Source organism: Serpula lacrymans (genome assembly GCF_000218685.1).
Source record: "Serpula lacrymans var. lacrymans S7.9 unplaced genomic scaffold SERLAscaffold_7, whole genome shotgun sequence".
Classification (NCBI taxonomy): domain Eukaryota; kingdom Fungi; phylum Basidiomycota; class Agaricomycetes; order Boletales; family Serpulaceae; genus Serpula; species Serpula lacrymans.
The window spans coordinates 1,914,147-1,927,923 of record NW_006763296.1 but is presented as its reverse complement, the minus strand read 5'-3'; the positions used below and the strand labels follow the sequence as shown (position 1 = coordinate 1,927,923).

Below are 13,777 nucleotides of genomic sequence, written 5' to 3'. Positions count from 1 at the left end.
GATCGCGATTACAGGGAAACTTACCGTGACTAAAGTATATGCACTCACGTGCACGTGGCTTTTCTCAAAAATTTTGGTACGTAAAGTATGATCAGTATGACTCGTGTGACGAAGATGACTAGAAAGCGTTTGTAAACCGTAGCAGTATAAAGCAATGTCATAGTAAAGTGTGCGGTTAGTGATTCCGAAAATCAATGAGCACAAGAGGGCACTGTCATTATTTCGAGAGAAGTAGACGGTTGGAGAACGGGAGTCCCAACTCCTCGCAGATGAAACACAATTTAAACTTATCATAATACACTACGTATGTCCAAAAAGGCCAACCCCATACGGGCAAAGTAGTCAAAAGAAAAAAGAAAAACAGCTATCGTAATAAATGCTAAGTTCACAATGGGTCCTATATTATGTCCAAGACATACATCTCGCCCGAGGCGAGTCCTATACACACTCTGCACGTTGTTTCATCAAAGGCCATCGTATAGCAGTCGCGTGGATCGAAAGGTAAGCACGAAAAATTCGGAATCAGTGCAGATGGTCCTGAACATGACTGCTCCTTATCATCAGTTCTAGAGAGCGACCACTTTTTGATGACGACGTATTCGTCACCCTGCCAATTGCGCTCAACCCATACAGCTCGCCGTCCAGTTGCACCGAGATATGCGTTAGTGACGCCATTCGAGCATGCAACCTGCCCATGTGGTCTCAACTTGACCGGTTGTTGATCTTTGGTACATATCAAGTCAACAGAAAAATGGGCCATCGATGCGTCAGATTCTTGAAAAGACAGAACCGATATTCCTGGCGGCGGTAATTTGGGGTGCTGGAGGACATCAGAGAAAAATGAATCACGAGGTCCTCCCTCCCCACACATACAATACTTTTGCGTAAGCGGTTCAAGGGTTTGCCTAGGGAGTGCGTGTGGTAACGTATTAGCGTCCTTTGAAGGCTCATGGTTCAAAACGGCCTGCGGGAGGCTATATACCGTCATGGTCAAGCCTGCCATGCCTGAACTAACGAGTGCAATTCGCTGAGGATACAAAAACATATTTGAATATTGGTAAGGATCCTAGCAGTGACAGATCGTGAGCACTGGGAAAATTAAGGGCTGAAATCGAGGTTACCACTGGATCAGGGGGCTTCGCAATTACCTGGGCATGGGTGGCGATGTTGTAGAAAAATATATACCATTCGAGGAGCATGTTTGATCCTGGGACTCTACCGATGAAGGAAGTAGCTACCAGATTATTTCGAACGATAACTCTATCTGGAATGCCTTTCAAGAATATAGTTCCCCTGGAAGAGCTATCGAAGAGTAGGCGCGATTCAGCCATGTGTGTGATAGGATCTTCGAGTAAAATTGCATAGACTTGAAGCAACCTAGCGTCGAAAAGTAAGATACGATCACACGTAAATATGGTAAGTACCCTACTCACAGTGTTGTAACAAGGTCAGCAACAACAGCTACATGGACCTCTTTACCGTCGTCTCGAAGGTCAGCGTGGAAAGAACTGACCCGAGCTGCCACATTGAAAGAAGCTACGTGGTGAGGGTTGCGCATATCCTTAAGTGACCATAATATCAGTCGTGTTCGCGTGCTGCCTCCCCTGCGCTGGGTAGTCACGAGATACTGAGCTCCGGGGAGTAGCTGCATCTTGTCTACGTAATTATCGCGGGAGTCACGAGCCAAGTGTGTTACCTTGAAGGTAGGCATGTTTGTATCCCGCCATCGAAGATCCAACATCATGGCTCTGACTACAATCCTCTGTAGTTCGAACGCTGAAAGAGATGTCGGATCAACATCAAAAGGGATGTCCAAAGGCAGATCGACATTGAGAATGATCTGATGCCAAAGATAGTCATTTTCAGCAAAGGTGTGTAGAACACGACATGTCTACGTGTTCGATGCGTGCGATAAGCATGAGTCAAAGGCGAATTTACGTCCAAGGTATACTCACTTGTTTCAAAGACAGGACATCAGCGACTGACAGCTGGGCACAAACAGCAAGTAAGATGTCCTCTGGCAGGGTAATGAGAGAGGGCATTGTCTACCTGGCACGATACGTGCAGCAATGACCTATCCGATGTAGTTTAGTTAGTAATAACCTGGATACGCCCTTTTACAACTACTACGCAGGGATGCGCGTGTCTGATCAAATTCAAAAACGATAAGATCATTGCGGGCCTGATAGGAATGTGCGTGGGAACAAAAAAACCATTGCCTCAAGGCCAACACGGCCAAATCAGTGGCAGACTACTTAAAGCTACAACAGGCTTGTGCCCCTTTCACCTTAACTTCTACCATGGATCCTTTACAACACCCTCCTTCTCTCACAAATATGCAGGATTACCCTGATTCTTTAAATCTTTCAGAAGTCGAAAGCTTGTCTGACTCAGATTGGCTCGATATTGCTAGCAACAGAGAATCCGACGATAACGACTCGGTTTGCTCTTCCCGGGATACAGATCATGATGAATTGGAGCGTCGTCAGCTGTCTGACTCAAGGTCACGAAGGTCTTCCACCAGCTTTGGCAGCTCGCGAGACGGAGAGGTTGATGCATGGGAAGGGTTTGTCGAGGATAGCGCAGACGAGGGTACACCCGATGATGTCCGAGTGCCTGTCTCTCCCACCTTGCCGCATACAGCTGATACCAGCTCCACTAATTCCGAATTTTTTGAGAGGGATCCTCTTGAAGAGCAACGGGTTAAAGAGGGTTTGGATCAGAGCATGATCAGTACCCTGAGCTCATCTCGATCCAGCTCTCTTCACTCATCCACCATACACACTTCATCTCGTGATTTACGCTTGTCCTTCCCGGACCCTATCAAGAGCTCTTTAGACGAGCTCGCCAATACTTCTTACGAGGACATACCGTCACCTTCGGAGACAACATCTTCAGTGGCAGATGGTGACATCGCGATGGCGCTTCCGCAGCCTGTGGATCCGGGTTCGTCCCTTACGCCCGAGGTCCCTGCTCTCGCCGAGCACATCCCCGATGTTTCTACTCCGTTTATCACGTCTGACTTGAACATTTCTTTATACGGATTTTCATCTGCAAATAAATGGTCTATGGCCGACAAGATTTTGGAGAAATTAGCGCTTGGCGCTGGTGTAACTATCGCTCTCTCTCTTGAAGATTTCGACGGATCAATTCGACAGTTTTCTGTCAAGGAAAAGGCAGGTCGCAACATGCCTTTTCCTAACATCATAACTGTCGTCGACAGGACTCGGGAGAGCGTCAATGATAAAGAAGACGTACGTTTACTTTACTTTAACTTTAGGGAACTAACTGCATCGGTAGTCCTTTTCCAAGCTTTTCACAGACCAACCGTCTTTGGCCATCGTTTATATGCCGTGCTCCCCTATTTCTTTGTCCACGCATACTTTTTATCTACCAATCCTCGTGCCCTCCCTTTCTGTCTTAGACTCTTTAGGGTCGGAAGATACCTTGCGTGGCTCTGCTCAACAGATGTGGGATGTTCTTAACATCCCACAAAGTAAGATCTTCCCTATCATGGAAGGCACTCACTCCTCCGTAGTTGAAGAAGAAATCATCAATCGGCTCCCACCGTCTCAAGTCTGCCGGGCTTTTGAGCGGCTTTTGACACGAGGGAAGCGAACGAACAAGGGTTTAAGGGAACTGAACCATGCTCCAGTCATAACTTTGTAATATTCCTCTTTTCTCTCCCCTTCGGTTCGACTGATCTTAATCGATTATTCACTTTACAGGCTCACCATCGTTTCACTGGTGCTGGGGGTTGTAGTCAGTTCGACTATGCCCTCGTCAGGACCTGCTATGGCACCCACTCCTGTGCCATCCACGACATATAGCGCCTCTTCGTCGATTTGGGGTTTACTTCGTCCAGCGGTCAACCATTCTCACACGGTCATACCACCCAAGACTGAACTTACGTCTGCGGTCATTTCTTCTTCTCTTAAAGATTTCGCTCTCTCTGTGTTTAATCCTGTTCCGACTTCATCGAACTCGAAATACTGCACAGGACCAATCACCGAGTGTGGATGCGGGCGTCCGCCATCGTCGTGGGGAGAGCGGTTCAAATCTTCTACAGACATCATCCTCCGACCGATCCCTTCTGGCTTAACTTTTGACACAAGTTCTAATGCACTATCTCTCATCCCACAGGCCAGTCAAATTGCCCGACAATCTGCTGCCTCAGTGCCTACACTGTCTTCATCGTCCGAGCTTTCCACAGCATCTTTCAGCTTTGGTCTAGGCCTCACTCTTCCCACCTCGCTGTCCCATGCTGTAAATCTTTACATTCCACCGTTGCTTGCAGTCGTTCGGGACGATGTCCAAGACATCTTGGACGCCCTCGATGAGTTGATGCGTGTCATTTCTCATCAGGCAAACTTCATGTTTTCGCAGACCACTGCTTTGATTCAACGGTCCGCTATCTATGCTGAGAAGGGCTCTGATGGTTTGAAGAGTGCAAAGGAGACATTGTATCGACGACATGAGCGGGCGCAGAAGCGTGCTAGGGAAATGAAAGAGAAGGGCGCTCAATGGATCGTGCAACACGCCGGGTTTGCGAAGGGAAAGGCAAAAGAGATTGCGGAAGGACTGGGAGTGGATGGTTGGAGATCTCAGTGGTTCGGTAAGGAGGGCTTTGCACACAAAGGTAAATTTAGCATGTGATGGGTTTAACATGATGAGGATATTGAGCAGATGCTAGAAGAAGTAGAAACCGACGATTGGGTATCCCAATGGTTTGGTAATGGGGGATATGGACAAGAAGGTAAAGTTAACATGCGGTCAGCTTTGTGATCCGGATATTGAACAGGTCCCAGAGGAAGTTGAAGAAGTTGAGAGCTGGGGATCGCACTGGTTCGGGAAAGAATTGAATAAACGATATGCTGATGCGGAGAGTGCATCATGCAGCACTGGTGGTAAGAAGGCGAAGAAGATTAACAGGGGCTGCAGAGACGGTAAACTTGGCAGGCTCAGTCGAATGCAGAAGAGAAATAGGAAATTTGCGCGGTCCATCGAACAGGCATAATCTTTCCCCGGGCTTTGTTGTAATTAAATGGCATCTATTGTAGGTTATCTGAATGTATATTAGCTTATAGCTACGTAGGTAACAGGAGTATGAATTGTAGTGAATCATGCATGTTATGAATTCCCATTGTTGTAGTACTAGTTGAAATATGTTGAAAGGTGTATCTTTTGTGAAATGAGATCAATGATTGAGATCAATGATTTCAGTGTGAACCAGGCGTGGACCTACCACTAGAATACGAGTCTTCTGATCACGTATAGCCTCGAGCTCGTGGTCACGTATGAATGCGCTGCGATCAGCCTCGAAAAATGTCGGTACCGCATGTCATGCACCTCATGTACTTAGCCGAGAAATCAACCATTCTGGGGGATTGTGCCAGTGCCTCTCATCACCTCCGTCCTTCACCGCCATATGTACAATGTGCAGCTGACCTGTTTCTATTTCCAGACCTGACAAGCCAGATGGCTGCAACACAGTCTTATGTCCACACTTATCGATCCTAGTTTCCTTCCAAAAATGGACTGAATGGTACGTAATCAGCTATACTCTGCACTGCGGAGCGGGCGCTCGTTCTGCTCAGCCATCGACTCCGTTTCCGATAACCATCCCACAGCCTGCTGTGCTTTTGTATTGTTCTTTTTCTGTCCTCCCGTGGCGCATTGTATAACTCACAGAAAAACGTCTCAAACGAATCTCTTCACTTTTGACTCGAAATGTATTCCAACGGGCTTGGTGCCACCAGTCCTGGACAATTGGAGCTTTCCAACAATCCTTTCATAGAAGACCCATCCAACCCTCACACCCGCTTTCCCGATATCACTGGCTCCATATCCTCCCCACCTCCTCAACCGCAATACCAAGGTCAAGCGTCATATGGTAATGGCCATCAAGGCCAACCCCAGTATCAGCAACCGTATCAGAACCAGGCGCAGTATCAGAACCCACAGTATCAGAACCAGAACCAATACCAGACACCGTACCAAGGCCAGCCACAGTTGCAGACTCAATACGCATCTTCGTCGACGTATGGTCCTCAGTATGCCGGTTCTCCTGTGTAAGATCGCTCTTATAAGTGATATGTGTCTCTAAATTTTGAAATCATATCTGCGTTATTTGTGACTCTTCGCAGATCACTAGCGCCACAGCCTACTGGTCGCCCGTTCCAACCCTCGAGTTCATTTGGACAACATCTTGTTTCGCAAGTTGATTCCTCGCAGCAGCAGCAATATCAACAACCACAGCAATATGGAGGGTATCAGCAAGGATATCAGCCTGCATACCCAAACCAACAGTCGCAGCAGTTCACTGGTTATCCGAACACGGGATATAACCAAGGACAACAGCAACAAAACACGGGTTACTTGTCCGAGTTTGATCCGTATTCTTCTCTTGGACAAGGGCAAGCACAGGGGGCGGCGCCTTCCCATGCACGCACGCCTTCGTCATCAGGCAATGCACACCCTCGCGACTTTATCCGTACGCACAAAACAGAACTTGAGGCGTGGGATTCGTACTCGTGGAAGCAGCTGTTTAATGCATTTGATGCGCTTAAAGAGGCGTGGGGGACGCGAAAACGTGAGATCGAAGCTCGAATTTCAGCTCTAGGCGGGAATGGAGCACCAGGGCTTTTTGGACAGAGTGGATACGGTGGCTATCAGGGGGGATATGGTGGATACGGCTCACAGCAAGAGGTCGAGCGCTTGAAAGGGGTATGTGTATTGTGTCTTGTCTTAAACACGATTTTTAATCATCACTCAATTTCTTATAGCTTTTGAGAGAAGTAGAATCTCATCACGGTATCTTTTTGTTTTATTTTACGACCCCACGATTTACTGATATTATCCCCATCAGACACTGTTGCTGCATCTTCCCTCCAGTTGCATGAAGTTTATCAGTATTATCGTCAGTCAGGTGATGCTGCTAGCAAGCGGCGAGTCCGCGAGTCCTGCAATGCTGCGTTGACAGGGCTTCCTGACTTGCCTGGTGCATGGTAGTAGAATTATTATCAACTTTTCGGGCATGTTTCAAATTATGATTGTAGTTGTAGTTGCAGTGGGATCTTCATGATTTATTGTAATTTTCCCCGCCTTTTTTTTCGATTATATGTCTTATGTTAAGTTGTGTATTTATCTCGCTCACTAGCAGTGTCAGGTCAGATTACTATAAGCGCTGCATAGTATTCCCGATGCGGGACGTACAGCACAACCGAATAGCATGTGATTCTCATTTGACCTCCCTCCAACCTCGCCCACGTTTGGTCTCCGTTTTACTCCGTTTTGTATTTTTTACCTTCTGATTATTGAAATATATAACGAAAATGTCAACTCCGAGACAAAATCCGACACAGCGCTCGCTTTCAACGCACACGCTACGACAGCTCAAATTTGTCATTCCAGGAACTGCAATCACCTATTATCTCGACACATACCATGTATTCCTTAGCCTCCTCACAAACAATGGCTCAGATGGGTGGGGAAGGTAAGCATTTGTTCTTCACGACACGATGGCGCATAGCATCGGGGAGAATGCATGACTTGCTCACTGGGCCTCGATCTGATTTTCTAGCACGTTTGCACTAGGCTCGTTGACGCTGGGAGGACTCGTGGTCGTCCTCTTTCTCTATGTCCTCCTTGTACCATGGATACGTGGGATTGAAACCAACGTACGTCTCCCTTCATCCCTTATCTGCACATCCCCACAATTTCTTATCCCACCGCCCGCAGTATCGTTCTTGGCGTGAATCTGGGATTCTTTCCTCTGTCATCCCCATCCTTACAGCTTCCATACTAACGGGATGGTCGCTGCTCTCCTTCACCCTTGGCGGTTGGTCTGGGCTCGGATACCTTAAAGGAATAATTGGAGGTGCGTCTTGCCTGCCATTGTCTTTACCACATTACGATCTCATCAATTATTCGACATCAGCGTCAGGCCTATATGCCCTGGTGTTCGGCCTTATGGGGCTTATATCCGCCCCGAGGGTGCATCGATCATAAGTGGTGCTTGTACATATTATCTTGCTGTACCATATCCCCCAATTTACTCGGCTTATTGGCCTATTGTCCCTCTTTTGTATTATCAAAGCCGATGTCTCTTACCTGACATCTTTTCTCATCGTCATTCTCGTTACCACCAGTCTTCTCATCTATTTTCACGCCAGAAACCATCTCGAAAATCAATGAAACATCCTTCGATTTTGTTATACATAGAAATTATTTATACATCCATGGCATGGAGAATATCACGGACCGATTAAGTCGATATACGACGGGAGTTGATTATAGAGGGATCATCTGAGCCAGTTTCTCTGTGTTCATTCCAGCAACTCTCGGCTGGATGCAACAAGGGAATTTCACTGGATGGCTATGGACAAGATGGTGAGTAAGGCTGTGTGACATGGCCGAAAGGAACATACATAGTGACTCCAGTTGTCCATTCTGGCTTGAAATCAATCTCGTTTCCATATTCGTCTTTCGCCTTGGAAAGTTTGAAGAGCGCCAACATCGAGACCATAGTTGCCCAGAGTGATGCATCAGCGACATATCGACCTACGCAGATTCGCCTTCCAAATCCAAACGCGTAGCCAGCAGTATCATCTGTAAGCTTCCCATCTGCTGTGAGGAACCGCTCAGGCTTGAATAGAGATGGTTCGGGATAAGTGTTCTCGTCACGTGCAATGGCCCTATTGATGATATATAGAACCTGAAGTTTAAAGTAGCACCGAAAACACGAACCATATGTTGACTGCCACTGTGGCTCCTGGAGAAAGTTGAGACGTGCTAACTATGGGAAATAATATGACGAACCTTCAGGTATAAAATATCCCTCATACTCATCGCTCTTTGTAGCAGCATGAGGAACACCTGTCAAGAACCAGAACCGACGTAGTACCATCGGTTGGATATAGCTAAAACACTCTTACCTAAGGGTACGGCAGGATACCATCTCAAGGTTTCGCGAAGGACTGCTTCGACGTAGGGCATAGAGCTTCTATCATCAAAGTCAGGAAGTCTCCCCTCACTCACGACCGAATCTATCTCCGCTTGAGCGCGTTCCTGGACACTCGGATGCAAAACCATTGCGAGCAAAAAGATGGTGAGAACTGAAAATGACTAAGACACGTAATGGGTGAATACATCGAACAAAAGCTTTGTGCGACTTACTGTTTCTGCCGCGGCTGTGATCATGACAGTCAGTAACGGTTTTGATCATGTATGTTAGGATAGTATTACCTATGAATGCAGTAGCAGACGCCTCCTTCAGTGCCTGCTCGAGTGAAGGATCAGGATTATCCTTCATCCTATTCAGAAGGTCAAAAACCATGGATGGTGTGGCTGTGCCAGAAGCCTACAATCCAAGTAAGAAAGAAGACCCTAACCAAAGATACTGACTCTTACCATGCTCTTCTTTGTAAACCGATAGGGCGTTTCGAGAATCTCCGCAAACGATTTCCGGCATTTGAGGGCATTTCGCTTGAAGCCAGCTCCAGGGAACCAAGGCGGAATCTGCTTGACTGCATATATGCGCGTCAGGATAGATACATAGAGATTGGGAGAAAAAGGACATACGGATTGGAAATGCGCCGAGAAGGGCAGCTTTTTCTGACGTCAATTCACTGATAGCTAAACTGAGGGCAGTTTCCACTACTTCCACAAGAGGATCATTACGGGGCGCAGACTGATAGCCGTAAGCAAGAGCCATAATGATGGATGCAGATAGCCTTTGATTGACCTTCCGTAAGATGACAGAAAACTTGTGTATAAGCATGGTGTTACTCACGTTTGTAGGTGGCGGTCGTAATCGCCAGGTGATTCCAGTAAGTTTTGTAATAACTGGTGAACTTTGGACATTTGTATCGGGCGATAGTTGATGGCTGCATCGGGTCGGAAAGCTTGGTGGAAGATCCGTCTATGCACCCGCCACCTGTTACTATAGCGGATCATTACTGAATTGAAGGTCCATCCTATGCTGTGTGAAAGACAGTCTCGACGTCAAAAAAAAGAATAATTTGATATCTGAAAATGATGCAAATTACGAACAAGTCAGTGGTAGCCATGTATGGCCTGTCGGAATAATTATACGATCGCTGGTCTAGAAGCGCTTTTGCACTCTTTTCTGAGTTAAGAATGATAATGCTTTGGTTGAGAAGGCGAGAATATACGATATCGCCTTTTAAGTAGGTGAGCATTAGAAAAGGCGTGGCCAAGGAACAGCGTACCGTATTTTCTGCCCCACTCCTGGTAAGTGACCCAAGGTGCAGCTGCATTGATCCCAAAGATGTTTCCGACGAATGGAATGGGCTTTGGGCCAGGAGGGTAGGGTAGAGTAGACTTTTCCGACACACATTTGGCAAGAAGACGTCTCGCAAGATCGAGAGCGACAACGGAGAGAAGAAAGATAGAAGCAGAGTGTAAATCCATGGCGGAAGAACGGAATGTCCTCCCCAAGGATCTCACCATATAAAAGAGAATCCTTTTACGACACTACATCACGACCGCATAACGACTGCCATACACATTGCAAAAAGTATCTGTATCTCCCTCTGAAACCGTCATACGCGTCATGAATTATGGCTATGTATAGTAGGGTGTCCTAATATGGTGGATAAGAGGTAAGCACGGGATATTGTTTTGTCCTGAGTGACAGTGAGGATGGGAAAAGAAGGTTTCAGCAAAATTTTCATGGAATATTTCCTGGATTGAGTCTGAATGCGACATCCAAGGACTCACTGTATCATCGGAACGCCCCACTGTCCGAGACTATATCAAGCACGAGACTGATAACAAACATATGTCAGTCACCCCAATGATCCAGCTTGATAGGCCTTGCCCGGCCATGGTGCGACTTCTATACGAAACTTCTATACGAAATCAAGTCTTCGCAAGATTTCGCGAGTCAGAGTCAGTGATGGCATTGCAAAGCTTCATGCACGTGTCGTGCGATGCCCGGCTGTGTCCGGATTGAGAGCCTTCTATGGCTCACGCGCCAAGTCCAACCGTAGATCTTTCCCTGATTCACTGGGCTTGCACCATTTATGGGTTTTACTCCTAATCGTACTCAGGGTCATTCGCAAAATCTGCGTGGTATACAGGATCGTATTATTGTTACGGAACATAAAAGGTTTCGCATGTACATTATCCTTCGTTTCGGGTACTATACCGTTCAGTCGTTCTTGTTAGCTGCGCGAACTAGCTTATCTTTATCCACAGAACGTGGGGTGATAGAACAAGCGAATGGGCGTGGATGACTGCAAAAAATAGGTATTCACATATCAGCTGTGTGTAAACGTATAAAAAAGATGCCACATACATAGCCAACCCTGTCGTAAACTCTGGCTTGACCTCCACCTCCTGGCCTTCGGAGTCTTTGGTCTTTGTGATGTCAAAAGTAGCCAGTATTGACACAATGGCAGTCCAGACTGAAGACTCGGCGAGGAATCGACCTGGGCATATGCGCCGACCAAATCCAAATGCAGGACTTATCCAATCCGGTGTAGGTTTCCCATCAACAGTGAGAAATCTCTCTGGCTTAAATTGCTCTGGATTTGGATAGATGCTCTCATCTTGAGTCATAGACCTAAGGTGCAGTAATCAGTGAGCAAGACGACATAGTCCATCAGATTGCACATACCAGACATTCAAGATCAAGATAGCACCTGTTAATAATGTTCAAAATTCGAAACATGGACGCGTATGGTGATTTCATACCCTTAGGAATGAAGTGCCCTTCAAAGATATCATCATCCGTGACAGCATGGGGTAGGCCTAGTGAAGTGTCCATGAGAAAATACTGGGAAGATTATACATCCGAGTATAGTACTTACTGAGTGGAGTCACAGCATGCCATCTCAGCGTCTCCCGATAAATGGCTTCTATATAGGGTAACAGTGGTCGGTCATCGTAAGTAGGTAGCCGTCCTTGACCAACGACAGTATCAATGTCTGCTTGTGCGCGTTTCTGGATATCAGGATTGAGAACCATGGCAAGCATGAATGTCAAAATCACAGAGGAAGTCTTTAAATCGAATTCAGCGGCTTCAAGGAGAAAGCTAGATGCTGTAAATAAAGCTCACGGTCTCAGCACCACCTGCCAAGAAAAATCAAAGTAAGAAGAAAAAAAATGGTGACAAGATCAATAACTTACCAATAAACGCAGTGGCAGCGGCTTCCTTTAATGCGAGCTCTTCCTCACCAGAATTGACATCTCCTTCAATTCGATTAAGGGAGTCAGAAACCATGGATTGTACAGCTGTACCGGCAGCCTAGACATAATTTAGTCCACATCAAATGTCCCAAATCATCGACAAAGAAAAACAAACCATAGCCTTCCTAACATACTCAAAAGGTGCATCTTTCACTTCAATAGCCAACTCTCGACAACGTTGAGCAGTTCGCATAAAGCCAGCTCCTGGTACCCACGAAGGAGTTCGTTGTACTTGAGTCGTTATATGAGTGCGGGAGTCGAAAATGCTGATGGCTTTTGAACTCACAAAAGGGTAAAGCACCAAGTATGGCTGCTCGCTCGGGTGATATATAGACTGTGATAATGTTAATGAGCTCCTCCACACGATCAACGAAGAGATCATGACGCGGGGCAGTATCATATCCATATGTAGCTTTCATTATAATGGATGCTGCAAAGCTTGCATGGGTTTAAATGTGCTTAATAGTTAACCACATTGAGACACGAACACACCTTTTCAGGTGAGATTCAAATTCTTCTGGAGCATCGAGTAAGCTGACCAAAAGATCCTGAACTTTGCGTAGATGCATATCACGATAGACTGCAGCGGTATCAACTCGAAAAGCTTGATGGAAGATCCGTCGATGTAGTCGCCATTTGTCACCATACGGGAGAAGGGCCGAGTTAAAATCCACTCCAAACCTATTAGCAGATATCAGCAACGCATAAGTCATATAGTAGCTGGGTGTCGCACAGTTTGTTAGTAGATATGACTGGTCGATCCGAGTAATTCTTAGAGCGTTTGTCCACCAGGTCCCTCGCGATTTTTTCATTATTAATGATAATGAAATCAATTCCAAGTACACGAGAGTAGACGATTCCACCTGACAAACAAAGCTGATATTATTATGAAACGATAGAAGAGTGCATTCACGTACCGTGCTTCTTGCCCCATTCTGTATATGTCAACCATGGTTCCTCAATGTTAATGTCGAAGGCATTGCCTACAATAGGAAGAGGCTTGGGTCCCGGAGGTAGAGGGGCAGATTTTTTCTTACAAAACAAGTGTCACCACCAACATGACTGTAGAAACGACACGGACGATCGTGTAACTTTGAGGACAAGCCATTACTTACCATATGTAAGTTGCTATAAGGGGTCGAAGCCAACGAACGAGAACCTGAGAGAGAACCAAGGAGATTCAGCCTGAGAAAACTAGGGCAAATAGCGGTTTCGAAAGCTGCTTTTTAAGTCCAGCAGCCGACCTCAAAGAGATGATAATGTCTGTCACATATACGATATATGGCTAGACTTAAGGATCGTGATTACGAGTGGTGCTAATGCGTTAGTACTTACTTGGCCTACTTGACCGTCAAGCAGACTGACATCACCATTGGGGAGGCGTCCGCTTGTGTTATCGGTGCTCCGTATTTGGGTATCGCGTTGATGGGGAAAATAATGTACAGCATATAGCCGCCCTTTCTGAGTACCGCTTCCAATTGAGTGGCACATTCTTGGTCGTCCTTCTGATTGGTGAAAGCGCTCAGCGGGCAAAGACGGTAAGACCATATTTTCTTTTTGT

At 46.4% G+C, this 13,777-nt stretch overlaps 6 protein-coding genes across 6 annotated transcripts; 3 read left to right on the top strand and 3 right to left on the bottom strand.

Moving 5' to 3' along the window:
• Positions 1–196: 196 nt before the first annotated feature.
• SERLADRAFT_468728 (uncharacterized protein) lies at positions 197–2,158 on the bottom strand (the record flags this gene model as incomplete). The annotated part of the gene is made up of 4 exons (XM_007318793.1): positions 197–1,066; positions 1,122–1,377; positions 1,434–1,891; positions 1,956–2,158. The coding sequence occupies 4 exons, from the start codon at positions 2,040–2,042 to the stop codon at positions 398–400; spliced, it is 1,470 nt and encodes a 489-aa protein (XP_007318855.1).
• Positions 2,159–2,285: 127 nt separating this feature from the next.
• On the top strand, positions 2,286–5,129 carry SERLADRAFT_415789 (uncharacterized protein; the record flags this gene model as incomplete). Its single annotated transcript, XM_007318792.1, has 5 exons — positions 2,286–3,254; positions 3,313–3,665; positions 3,729–4,639; positions 4,694–4,761; positions 4,802–5,129. The coding sequence occupies 5 exons, from the start codon at positions 2,301–2,303 to the stop codon at positions 5,015–5,017; spliced, it is 2,502 nt and encodes an 833-aa protein (XP_007318854.1).
• Positions 5,130–5,602: 473 nt separating this feature from the next.
• SERLADRAFT_468724 (uncharacterized protein) lies at positions 5,603–7,230 on the top strand (the record flags this gene model as incomplete). The annotated part of the gene is made up of 4 exons (XM_007318791.1): positions 5,603–6,071; positions 6,147–6,726; positions 6,786–6,813; positions 6,869–7,230. The coding sequence occupies 4 exons, from the start codon at positions 5,731–5,733 to the stop codon at positions 7,009–7,011; spliced, it is 1,092 nt and encodes a 363-aa protein (XP_007318853.1).
• A 104-nt stretch (positions 7,231–7,334) lies between these two features.
• Positions 7,335–8,010, top strand: SERLADRAFT_370077 (uncharacterized protein; the record flags this gene model as incomplete). Its single annotated transcript, XM_007318790.1, has 4 exons — positions 7,335–7,495; positions 7,583–7,679; positions 7,741–7,879; positions 7,940–8,010. The coding sequence occupies 4 exons, from the start codon at positions 7,335–7,337 to the stop codon at positions 8,008–8,010; spliced, it is 468 nt and encodes a 155-aa protein (XP_007318852.1).
• SERLADRAFT_449580 (uncharacterized protein) lies at positions 7,989–10,847 on the bottom strand (the record flags this gene model as incomplete). The annotated part of the gene is made up of 14 exons (XM_007318789.1): positions 7,989–8,202; positions 8,264–8,377; positions 8,430–8,696; positions 8,749–8,773; positions 8,821–8,877; positions 8,937–9,126; positions 9,178–9,191; positions 9,247–9,361; positions 9,412–9,527; positions 9,583–9,734; positions 9,794–9,982; positions 10,054–10,183; positions 10,233–10,649; positions 10,744–10,847. The coding sequence occupies 12 exons, from the start codon at positions 10,471–10,473 to the stop codon at positions 8,293–8,295; spliced, it is 1,581 nt and encodes a 526-aa protein (XP_007318851.1).
• A 222-nt stretch (positions 10,848–11,069) lies between these two features.
• Positions 11,070–13,747, bottom strand: SERLADRAFT_468716 (uncharacterized protein; the record flags this gene model as incomplete). The annotated part of the gene is made up of 14 exons (XM_007318788.1): positions 11,070–11,261; positions 11,324–11,590; positions 11,645–11,669; positions 11,722–11,778; positions 11,838–12,027; positions 12,086–12,099; positions 12,157–12,274; positions 12,332–12,447; positions 12,503–12,654; positions 12,709–12,897; positions 12,950–13,079; positions 13,134–13,249; positions 13,332–13,375; positions 13,552–13,747. The coding sequence occupies 14 exons, from the start codon at positions 13,705–13,707 to the stop codon at positions 11,177–11,179; spliced, it is 1,659 nt and encodes a 552-aa protein (XP_007318850.1).
• Positions 13,748–13,777: the final 30 nt, after the last annotated feature.